The sequence below is a fragment of the Lissotriton helveticus genome, chromosome 6 (assembly GCF_964261635.1).
Source record: "Lissotriton helveticus chromosome 6, aLisHel1.1, whole genome shotgun sequence".
NCBI classification, from domain to species: domain Eukaryota; kingdom Metazoa; phylum Chordata; class Amphibia; order Caudata; family Salamandridae; genus Lissotriton; species Lissotriton helveticus.
In genome coordinates this window covers 291,907,203-291,919,925 of record NC_136067.1, presented here as the reverse complement: position 1 = coordinate 291,919,925, position 12,723 = coordinate 291,907,203, and the positions used below count along the sequence as shown (strand labels likewise).

At 48.4% G+C, this 12,723-nt stretch overlaps 1 protein-coding gene across 1 annotated transcript in view; it reads right to left on the bottom strand.

The window, feature by feature from the left end:
• LOC144762267 (b(0,+)-type amino acid transporter 1-like) overlaps nt 1–10,972 on the bottom strand; it is a 471,604-nt gene extending 460,632 nt beyond the window's left edge. The window contains exons 1-2 of the mRNA XM_078647409.1: nt 10,902–10,972; nt 8,384–9,170 (exon numbers count right to left, since the gene is read on the bottom strand). Of these exons, the coding sequence (XP_078503535.1) occupies nt 8,384–9,170; nt 10,902–10,972 (858 nt within the window). The remainder of the gene's footprint in view (nt 1–8,383; nt 9,171–10,901) is intronic.
• Nucleotides 10,973–12,723: the final 1,751 nt, after the last annotated feature.

The following is a 12,723-nucleotide window of genomic DNA, read 5'->3' as shown; positions in this document are numbered from 1 at the left end:
TAAATTCGTGCAGCCAAGGGAAGTTAACAAAAAAAGTTCCACACAAAAGAGAATGAACACAGTAATTCGGCTTTGGAAACTGATAAGAGCCCCCTTTTAAGATATATTAAATACAAGAGGCAAAACCTAAAAATGAATTGACCAATATAATATGAGCTCCATGCTAAGCTAATGAAGTTCAACCTTCTTACGCATATTTTTTCAGTTCATATGTGTCAAGTCAAAACTGGAAATTAAAAGTAGTGTTCAGATTTATTCCCATTCCAAATACTGGATTTTTACAACTGTTTTGAGAGATCTAAAGGGCAAGAGGAGAATTTCTGTACCAATTTGTAATTAGACCCTTCATTGATTGAATAGTGAATAATTTCTTCTAAGATGGCTTCCAAAGATTGCATGTGTTCAAACTGTCAAGAGTGTACCAGGGCAATGCTGTAACAAAGACTGTTAAATACTGTGCATGTTTAAAAGTACAGGTGATTACTGCCCAGTTGTGTTAAATTATATGAGCAAACTTGTGTTGGTCCCTGAGCTAAAAATCCAGCACACAATGAATTCCCTTTGGCAGATGCTCCATGCACCTGAAATTAACATGTGAAATCAAAGCAAGCTAATGGGCAGATGCACTATAAGATAACACAGCCTACACGTCTGGGCTGGGTGGTACAAGAGGCAGGTTGCTTCACTTAAAGTTGTCCAGATAGGAAATAACTGAACATCCAGTCTTCCACAGTGAAACTCTCCAACTGGAGTATCTTCAAAGCCAGCACGGTACTACAGTCACCCCAGTTATTGCCCATGCTTGACTGATCTCAACCACCTCCAGCAAGACTCAATGGAAGAGAAAATTGTTGTCATAATGTAGTTATGTAGCATTGTTCACATAGACGTTTGATCCATTTAGTGATTGATTCCATTGGAGCCACAAGATACACTTTTCGGTAGCGGTCTACGTCTCCTCCTGAATTCATCCAAGCATTGTAAAAGGTCTGCTTTGGAAAGGGAGCAGCCTGGGTCGACATTGTCTCTTCTGTGCTAATGAGAGGAGTGCCAATCTGTGCTGACTCCTCCAGGTTTGTCATTGCAGAACTTTCAGCTACCTTAAGTGAAGACTGAGAAGGAGGAGTTTGCCCAGGGAACCCACCAGCATGAGTGTGGTAGCTGACATGCACACAATCGCCGCTCCTCCTCAGCTGTGCCAGGTAATAATGCGATCCCCCCCGCAGTATGCAAATTGGGCATATGTTCAACCCGTGTCAGTTGCAGATAGTTGAGCCCAGATCCTACAACAATATGTTGCTCGAGGAAGCGTCTTAGTTCACTCCTGGACATTACAGCAGCAGAAAAGAGCACACATGAGCAGCACCGTTGTCACAGAGAAGTGTTGAGAGGTCATTCCAGTTTGTTCACTATATATATATATATATATGTCCAAAATGAGATATGTTCCACGGGGGCTGTAGACATTTTTTACCCCTCATTAGAGCCCTTGGGTCTCAACTAACACAATGCAGATTTGCACTGGCTGCTTCCATGAGATTTAAGGCATGCCTGTGGTCTTCAACATTTTCTGCAGACGGGCTCATTGAGCAGACCTCGTTGACTACAGTCACACTCTACCTCCAAGGTGACCTACCCAGGCTGTGACACCAGTCCACAAGGGCGAAAAGTTTAATCAGTGAGGGTCTGGTACACCCTTCTTTACTGCTTGACATTTTAACTAAGCAGGGACCCAGCAAGGTATGTTCCCAAAACAACGTATCCTCACGGAGGCTGTGGTCCTCTTCAGGATTGATGTTCTTCGGTTATATTAAGCTGAAGACTGGATGCCCCTGGATGCCCCTGGCCACCACTCCGAATTCCTCACCATGGCCCAGATCTCTGCCCTCCACTCACCTATCAGTCCATGTTGGTTCACTTCCTGACCCATCACACCTTTGTAGTCACTGTGGCTTTCAGCCTAGCATATTTTCCAGGCTCCATGTTGGAAAGGTTACACAGACCTTAGATTTCTGCTTCCGGTGAGACGATCAGTGTCATATCCCTGACAGACTCAATGGAAAACGCGCCTCTTGAGCACTCCAGAGCTTGTGCTCAATTTTGACATTGGAGTTGGAGTGTGTGGATTTATGAGATAAACGGAAAAGATGGGAGACAGGCCTGCATCATCAAGCATTCTTCCTTGCTGCAGTCCTTGTCCCTGACAAGACTCTCTACTGTGATCATGAGGCACATGGTGGTTGGGGTAGGTGGTTTTTGCTGCTTCTGCTAGTCAAAAGGACGGCTATATGGTTTCGCACTCAGGAGTTTTTTTTGGCTTCTTAGGATGGTTTTTAAGACTAAGCAGGGACCTTTGGGATTTCTCTCAGTTGCTGGGATGCAGCATAGAAATATGAGGCATACTCCCACTATAAATCCTGATAGTGACAACTTGAGTCCTGGTCTACCCTGTTTACGGGATCTAGTCCACAGTGGTGAGTGAGGACGGCCACAGGGTACTGACTCTGGGTTTGGTGGATGCATGTGTGCTACTAACTGGGGTGGGCTTGGATTGGTTCAGCAAGTTGTGGAAGGGACTGGGTTGGTCTGGCTTGGTATGGATAGCAGCGATCGTGGACTCATGCTCGCGGTCTGGTCTGTGGGTGTCAGAACTGTGTTAGAAGAGAGACCATGCAGCCTTATCATTGTTCAACCCAAGCCTCATGCCACAGACAGAGCAGTGTATAATGCCAGACTGAAAACCCAAATCATCCCTGACATAGTTGTTTGAGACAAATCCACAGTGCAAGAGGTTTTGAGCAGAATGGGGCCATCAGGAAACGTCTGACAATCCAAAAAGGGAACCAGCCTTATGGCTTGCATGCCATTGGAAAAATACCAGAGTGGCAAAATGGCCACTCTGACCCTGGTAGTGGAGGGTTTTTGAGGTAGAATGTTTATTTTGGTGTTTAAGACTTGTGGGGAGGAGCAATGTCTCCATTCCCCTCCACACTTGGGAACATCTTGGTTGTAGCTGTAGCGGATGGAAATACCATTTTGAGAAGCCCCCTTGCCTGACCTCAATTCCCTTCCCACCTTGTCTCTCTGTTGCTGCTCTTCAGCGAGGTCTTGAGTGTTGGCAAGGGTGGGTTGTGTTCCATGACAAATCTCGTGAAGCCACAGCCCGGGCCCTTGTTCTTAGAATACGAAAGGCAATGAGTCGTTAGCAAATACCTGAGAAAGGCCCAGACATCATCCAGTCACGACGAGCATGTGGTGTTGCTTTATGGGGGCACAATGGTGGAGTGGTGTTGGAATTAAAGTCCAACACCTTCCCTACTGCTGTGCAGACTGGAATTGGAATAGTAAGTTAAACTATTCCAATATCTAGCGCCCCCCTCATCAATGATTGCTAAAGATGCATTCGTTCAAATGACGAAGTCCCAAAGGCATGGGTGAAAAACGCTTGCGGAATTCCATCATACGTTCATCCTAACGACTAACATCCACCAGTTGTAAGTATATGTTATGCGTTGGAAACAATACATCTGTCAACGCTGTGACTGGCAGGCATAGAGGTTTGGGGTGACTTGTTCGTGGAAGGTTGTTTGTTACCATGGGAATCCCTAATGGTTAAAGTTGGGCCAAATCTTCCTAGATTTAAATATATCCAGATTGCAAGTTGGGCCCATTCATATGCCTCATCTACCTCTTACACCAGTAGATTCCCAGTAGGAGGGGGTAACCATCCCGAGTCCCTACTGGTCGATAAACCCCAAGCAAGAAAGGAGGTCTCCTTATGGTATAACCTAATGTTAGAGGAGGCGGATGGTGAATTCCTGCTCCCAGATAAACTGTGGGGTCCCTCCTTACCGGGTCACAATGTGAAAAATCTGTGGGTTAAATCGTCCAAAGTAATGTGGGACATTGTTAAGCCTGCATGGCTTCGGAGGAACCATCTTTTCACTCTTCATAGAACTTACTACTCTCCACAGAGGCTATCAAAATTCTCTGAAGACGCCTCTGTGGCATGTGCTAGATGTGGGTTGTCGACTGCATCAGATGCTCAAATGTTCTTTGGGTGTCCCCTCCTCAAGTCGTTTTGGGATTCTATAAGTGTTTTACTCACGACATCTCTGGGTTTCCAAATTTTGATGGATCTTCCTCTCGTAATCTTTGGAGTCATAGACGGAGCTCGAATTCCAGCGAAAAATCTTCTCTTCTATTCCATCTTATTGGCTAGAAGGGAAATCTGTAAATAAATGGAAAGACCATGCAACACCCTCTATTCTGGACTGGCGAGCCTCTGTTCTGCAGGTTTCACAACTGGACTTGGTCAGGGCCGGCAACCAAGAGAAAAGAGCCTTCTGGTTTCTGCTGAAATGGGATTAAATACGCGTCTTGGCTGTGGTTTTTTTTTTCCCCATGGTCCAATGATTATGCTGCTGTGGTTTTCCTAATTCCCTGCTCTATCTGTATTCCGGATTGAGTTTTGCGGTTATGTACAAATGACAGCAACCTGCTTTCACTTATATGGTTTCGCTACGGTGTGGCCACTGAGAATCCGACATTACTGAAGGTAGACGTTAGTCCATCTGGCGTTTTTCCACCAGTTTTACACTGAGACAGCGTGTCGCTCTCTATTGGCTTTATCACTTTAAGCCACGGTGGAAAATGAGGACCAACAAAAAAAATACATCTGTCAACGCTGAAGCCACAACCTGAAAATGACAATAAACTGATACCTTGCCCTTCATGGGTAGAAAATGTGAACGTTATCTCCGCAATTGTGGATAATATCAAAATCAAAATAACACATTTGTTAGCGTGATTTTAAAAAACATACTCGTCGCTACATATAGGGTTTACGCTATAGTGCCTCGTTGTAACCGAACAGGCCCGGTCAGAGGCCTGAAAATTCAGGAACAGGGAGCGTTTTTGCCACAGGTGATTTTATTATCGCACACACAAAAGTTTCAGGAGACAAGGGGAAATAATGCAGTACTTGGCTAGGAAGCACCTATTCTAGAGTGTTATTCTAAAAATACAAATACCCATTATTTTCACTGCACCAGAATTACCGGGATCCCCAGTATTAGTAATCCCGGGAGCGGAGTAAGGGCGATTATTCCAGCTAACTCGTAATGAGGCCCTAACAGGTCAAGGAACTGCCAAACACTGCATGATTAAAAAAAAAATCAAAAACAAATATTTCTCGTGTGCAAAGTTTTTAGCACGGAAACTAAGTGTACAATTTTTAATCTCCCATTGAGATTACTCTGCAAAACCAAAGGGGATGATGGACGGAGTGTTGAACATTGAAAGCACGCACCCCCAGTCAACTGATCTGAGTTTAATCCATCATCATTCTTTAGCTCACTCCACCACCCCAGTTCAGACATAGCCATATGCAAATCAGTCTGACCCTGTGCCTCATGGAAACAGTCCACCCCGAACTGCCAAGCCATGTCTTTGGGACCGGTTTCTGGCTAATCAGCCAGGCTACCTTGAATCCAGTGGCAAAGTGAGCAAGGGACACATGTCTGGGCATACCCTGCCAACTTAGGTCGAACAAAGCAAAACCAAAGGGGATGATGGACAGAGTGTTGAACATTGCAAGCACTCACCTCCAGTCAACTGATCTGGGTTTAATCCATCATCATTCTTTAGCTCGCTCCACCACCAAAGTTCAGACATGGCCATATGCAAATCAGTCTGATTCTGTGCCTCATGGGAACAGTTCATCCCGAACTGTCAAGCCATGTCTTCCCTGGACCGGTAACAAGCATTCTGGGACCAGTTTCTGGATAATCAGCCGTCATCAGCCAGGCTAGCTTGAATCCAATGGCACAGTGAGCAAGGGACCCATGTCTGGGCATACCTGGCAATTTAGGGCAAACAAAGCAAAACCAAAGGGGATGATGGACGGAGTATTGAACATTGCAAGCACTCACCCCCAGTTAACTGATCTGGGTTTAATCCATCATCATTCTTTAGCTCACTCCACCACCCCAGTTCAGACATGGCCATATGCAAATTAGTCTGACCCTGTGCCTCATGGGAACAGTCCAGCCCGAACTGTCAAGCCATGTCTTCCCTGGACTGGAAACAAGCATCCTGGGACCGGTTTCTGACTAATCAGCCGTCATCAGCCAGGCTGGGTTGAATCCAGTGGCAAAGTGTGCAAGGGACCCACGTCAGGGCATACCTTGCCAACTTAGGGGGAACAAAGCAAAACCAAAGGGGATGATGAACAGAGTGTTGAACATTGCAAGCACTCACCCCCAGTCAATTGATCTGGGTTTAATCCATCATCATTCTTTAGCTCACTCCACCACCCCAGTTCAGACATGGCCATATACAAATCAGTCTGACCCTGTGCCTCATGGCTAAAAGCTCTAAACCAGTCCTAGGATGCTTTTTTCCAGTCCAGAGAGGACCTGGCTTGGCAGTTTGGGCTGGACTGTTCACATGGGGCACAGGGTCAACACTGATTTTCATATGGCTGGGTTCAAACTGGAATGGCATGGTGAGCAAAAAAATGATGGATTTAGGCCCAGATCTCTGTACTGGGGTGAATGTATGACATTGTTCTGCATTCTGTCCATCAACTGTTGTTTTTGCAGTTGAGGATACTCTGTCACTGGTAGAGTCTTTGTGGGACTTTGTGCAAACTCGGCTCTGCAGTTCGCAACCATCGCAGGTAGGGGGGCTATGTGAATCAGGTCTCGCATCTTCTGTCTCTCTCGGGTGAGACCATAAGGCTTTGGGACATATATAGACTAAGGAATATGGCACGTCACCATTATCTAGAAACTGAGCACACCTAGAAAGAGGCGATATCAAATGTGTGACACTAGTCCTGCTCTGTTTACTTTTCTTAGATTCCAGAACGTTCTTTAATGCTCACAGGGGAAGTTACTTTTTGCCAAACATCCCAATACATTCTTCACATACTCCCGTAGGTGCCATGGGCCTGTGGTGGGATAGTACCCCCCCTTTTAACCCGATCACTTCCTGAACCCACACTGGTGCCCTGGTTCGCTTGCAAGCTCTCAAATAAGGATGGGTCTTGGGCCGTCTCATGGTGAGCCGGTGCAGCGACACTTCAATCCAGAGCCCTGACAGGCCAACTGAACCCCAACAACGTTGTATTTTACTACAGCAACAGCAGCCAAAATGCAAATTCCTTTCCTTGCACCAGGGCCCATGCCACACTGCGGCTCCGCCTGCTGACCAATCCCATTGTTGTGAGGCTTCCTCGCACCTGCAGTCCTAACAGCCTTGTGAGGCTTCGCACCTGCAGTCCTAACAGGGATGCAGTGGCGTATAGACACTATGCCGCCCGTGGCGGTTCTTTCCTTTGCCGCCCTGGTGGGGCTTTCGCCACCCGCAAAACTCGTGACGCCCGGGGCGGAACGCTCCCCCCCATGCTACCCCACTGCAGGGGGCCTTATTTGCAAGGCAGCGTTAAGCCACGTTATGTGGCTTAACTCTGCCTTGTGAATACAGCATTGCCCCTATCGCCACCACGTTGTAAAAAGTGACATTGTGGTTTCTATAGGGGCTTGTACATATGCCCCTAAGTATGATGAAACTATGATTAGCACTATAAAAAATGTAAATGTTTGCCAGAAAGGTGCTATAGAGAGATGAGGTGCTTTGTTGGTGTGTGGTAGTGAGGAAATTCATGGAGAAGGAGGAAACACTCTTATAGTGTAGAACATTAATTGCCGGATTTGGCCCTGGATATGCGGGTGGCGGTCGATTATGTAGTGTACCAGATTCCAGAAATTTCTGTCAGGTGGTAGGGGGGCCCGACATTTAAAAAAATTCAGCTGGGGGGGCTCAACCTACAAAAGTTTGAAAACCTCTGCCCTAGATTGTGTGTGTGTTTGTGTGGGGGTGAGCAGGGGGTGGGGGAGTTCGGGGGCTGGCGGGCTGATAGGCAGCCAGGCTTTGCTGCTTCCTGCTCCGTGGTAAGCACCTCGCTGCGCGCGGTCCCGTGTGAAGGCGGAGGCAGAGGTAGGCGTGTTTGTTCTAAAGGAACGGAGACGGAATCACACACAGACAGCGCGCGCAGCTTTCACAATCAGTGTAAAGTGAGCTCTCAGGGTACCTGTACTATTTTATACCCATTTAAAGCACTGGTCACAGATCTTTTCACGAATATTCAGTATAATGCGCTATAAGACACAGAGGCATCCAAGAGCTGAGTCAAAAAGATTCCAGCTCTGGGCACGGGATAGTGTGAGTGAGAGCCATGCCGGTGCAGAGGGTGTTTTAGGGGTGTACCACTGTGGAAAAATAAACAATGCTGTAATTGATTATTTCAGGTATTGTCATAACTGGTCCTAAAAAGCGCATAAAGTAAGCGCATATATCTGCAAACATTTACACTTACTTCAGGGCGCTTCAGTTCTTCTGTCACAAAGTTGGCAGTGTTCCATCCACCGTACGGCCAATGCCCCTGGTAAAAGGCGATTCCAATGACCCCAAATCCTGTTGCTGTACCCTGAAATGCATTCTGGAAATGTCCTGTGTGCCCCATGACAAGTAGTGCCACGCCACCCACTGCAATAAGCAGGAGGGACACTAATTTAGCCGCAGTGAGGATGGTGATGACCGAGGTAGCCACCTTCACATCCAAACAATTTACAGTGACGACAACCAAAATGCAGGCAATGGCGGTAATTTTGACAACAGCTTCCGGGGAAGCGCATCCTGGGTAAAATGGGTTTACTACATACTGGGCAAAGCTCAAAGCAACAGCTGCGTTACTGGCGGGCGACAACAGAAACACGCTGATGTATGTGTACAAAAAGGCTGGCAAAGGACCGTATATCCTCAGCAGGTAAATATAGTCATTTCCAGATTCCTTAATTGTGGTTCCAAGTTCGGCGTAACACAAGGCCCCGAGCATGGCCATGAAGCCGCAGGCAGCCCAAATGACGAGGCTGCCCCCCAGGCTGCCCATGTAGAAGAGCACTCCCTGGGGCGACATGAAGATGCCAGAGCCAATCATGGTCCCTGCGATTAAAGAGCCAGCGCTGAAGAGACCCAGCTCCCTTTTCAGCATCAGCTTCTCCTCCGGCTTTCCATCCATGGCGACTGATGGGTGAGCCTGGCTTGGCTTCTCAACCTCTGCGTGTGTCTGCACCGTACTTCTTGGCTTTGAATCAGTCTGCTGCCTGCCCAAGTTGAACAAGTAGGCACAATGAAAGGGCGTGGCTGTAAATAGAGGCCCCTTCTAAACATTAACTCTGTCACTTTCCCCAGCTTACGCAGATTAACTAAAGCAGGCACAGGGAGGTTTCAATAGAGAGAGAAAGACCGGGAGGAAGGTGCTGGAGACCAGGGTTCGAGCCTCAGGGTCACGAGCGTTTTGTATAGCGCGGACTTTTATGCACTCTACTGGTGGTTATGTTAAACCCACAGACGTCAGCGAGTGAGCAGCAGCCTCATGTTATCCACGCACATTTTCAGAATAGGCGAGAAACACTTCCACATTGCCATGCAACGCAAAGACAAATCACCCTCACCTGCCGCGGAAACGCCAAATCGGCGAGTTTAATAATCTTGGTTGTAATAGATTGACTCCGGGGTTGCCGCGCAGCAGCTCGTCACGCCAAGAAGCTTGGCTCTGTTCGCTCTGTAAACTCAGGCTACAATTTATATAATTACATTTCAGCTGTGAGATTCACCCCTCGCAGTAATCCACGTCTGCTTTCAGGACGCTGTGTCACAGTGGAGGAACATCTGTGATAACGTGTTGCTCAAATATTTCCTTTTGGGAAATGTTGCCTTGCTTACTCCTCCGAGTACGAGATTAGAGACAGGAGGCATATGGGCGTTTCATGTCAAAACCGTAAATACTGGCATATTATTGGGAATGTCCAAATCAGAAAAAGTCTAAGAGGCTGGAGGTGCAAAATATATAAACACAAGTGATTGTCGGGTCAAGGTGTACAACTTAATGTGAAATGTACACCAAACACATCCTGGCAGAATTTACGTCCAAATATTGCTAGTAACATTTGATAAAGGACTGAAAAAATAAATGTATGGAGACTCGGTGCGTCAGTCGGGCGTTGCGCAAAGCCTTAAAAGATTGAATAATATGAAGTACTCATGTTTACAAAGGGTCGCATTTACACTTTTAGGCCTATAGAGAATGTGGCATCGCTCTAGTGTTTGGGCCGGGTGCCGGAACCGGAAGTTCAGCCCCGGAACCGGCAGTCGGCCATTTTGTGTGGCGCCGGCTTTCGGAGCGAGAAAGACGCGCGATCCCGGCGCTCCGGGAAATAAAGGCTTACACAACTTACAGCCTGACTCTGTGCCTTCTTATACATAAGTGCACTATCTTACAATGGCGACGAGGCGGGATACGATCCAGCTGTAGCTACGCTGGCCCCGCAGAGAAAAAAAAGAAGATAGGAGCATCGGACTGCCCCACAGCAGGCAGGAGAAGGTCCCAGTAACCACGAGGCACTGCACAGAGCCTCAGTAGGCAACCCGGAGCGCGGCAGAGGCGACGGTGAGCTTGTGTGTCACCACCCACCACCACGCAGCACACACAACCCAGCCCACTTGCAACAGCGACGACACCACCATTCAGAAGGTGACCAGGAGTCTCCAGCACAAGCGGATCACCACCAAAGAGGAGGAGGGTGTCCACGCGCGTAACCACTGCTGGACAACCAGGGAAAGTAGTAATCCCCTGAGTGCAACTGCCCGTACCAGGCACGCTGGCGGATCAGCAGGTGAGGAGTGAGGCGACAGGCAGCACAGACGGGGGTGGACCACGTTCACGCAACGGCGTAGAGGGAGCGACCGGTGGCGCTGACAGCGAGGAGAACGGCGAAGGAGGCAGCGAGACCAGACGGGCGCCCTGCAGGGCGCCCGGCAGCCCGCCCACCAACGCGGTTCCCGCCCAGGCGATCCAAGGAGGGGGCGGCAGGATGGCGGCGCCTTCCACTTCCCTCACCCACATGGTCCCTTTCCTCCCGAAGAGAGGAGAGCCCACGATGCCGTGGGAAGACTGGAAACGTTACTTCTTCAACTACCTGGAGGCCTTGGAGGACGAAAGTGAAGCCGCCTACACGAGCCAACGGAGAAGGAAGATACTACTACACAATTTAGGCCCAGAGGGGTTACGAGTTTATGACACCATTGTCAAAGGCACCAGGGCCGCGACCGACACAGTGTGTTCCAGCATGCCATAGATGACCTGGACGCACGCTACAGACCGGTGGTATGTGTGGCCATTGATAGACATACCTTCTTCCACAGGAAACAGGAGGGCGGAGAGACAGTAGATGAATATGTGGCGGCCCTGCAGAAACTGGCCATCACGTGTAAATTTGGAGCCCTGCACGACGACCTGATACGTGATCAGATTATAATGCACACGACGAGCACGCACGTGCAGGAAAAGCTGTGGGTGAACGGAGATGCTCCCTTGAAGGAGGTGTGGGCCATGGTGAAGAAGGCGGAGATGTCCAAACGATGCGCACAGGCAGCCAGAAAGGACGGAGGAGGAACACAAATGATCTGCAAAGTCATGGTACACAACAAGGGAGACAAACCTAAACAACGAGAACCTACAAGAGAGCCGGAAAGCAGAAGAAACCAACAAACGGGTGGAGAACCCCCGAAGGCAAGCAGAGGTGGAAGACAAAGCTGCTACAGGTGTGGAAGCATGTCTCACATGGGCAACGACAAGGTTTGCCCTGCGTTCAGGGCGAAGTGTTCGTTCTGCAACATATATGGACATTATGAAAAAGTATGTCGTAGGAAATCAAAAAGGCCCACCGTCAAATACATTGACCAAGGGAACCGGGAACAGGAAGAAATACAAGAAGAGGAAGAGGACCAGGAAGAACTCCTATACATCGACGTCCAAGTCCTGGAAATGGGAGGCAAGGAGTCGGATAAGCCCAAACATGCACATAGGAGGGGTGCCGATCGAAATGATTGCTGACTCATGTGCCCCTATCACAATTGTCCAGAAACGAGTGTGGAAAGAGAAGTTCAGGACTCAAGTGAGAGCGGAACTGCTCCCCACGGACGTACGGCCGGTCACGTACACCGGACAGAGGATACCCATGCTAGGGTACTGCCCGCTACTGTTCAAATTCAAGGGAAGGCAAGCCAACTGCAAACTATATGTAGCGGAAAAGGGACCCCCGGTACTCAGCTGGAAAGATCAAGGCGCCCTAGGCATCATGTTGAACCCCAGAGGCAAAGAGAAAGTGTTACTCATGGACATGGAGTGTGAGCAAGACGAAGGGGTTTGGCGCAGAGAATATCCAAAAGTGTTCAGTGGGCAGATTGGCGAGCTGGTCAAGTTCAAGCACGTGATAAGATTGAAAGAAGGAGCGAAACCGGTCATCCTCAAGGTCAGAAACATCCCCTTCCGATGCAGAGAAGCAGTGCAAGACGAACTAGACAGGCTAGAAAAGAGCGGAGTGATACAGGCCATAGGGAGCGCGGAGTGGTTGTCGCCCCTAGTGGTGGCCCAAAAGCCCAACGGAAAGGTGAGGCTATGTGTTGACCTCAGAGAACTTAATAAAAACATCATGATAGACAAGTTCCCACTCCCACGCATCAACGAGATGCTGGCAATGACAAAGGGAGCTAAGTGGTTCTCTACGATCGACCTGTCATCAGTGTACCATCAAGTGAAACTCCACCCGTCCAGCAACCATCTCACATCCTTTATAACACCTTTCGGATGTTACA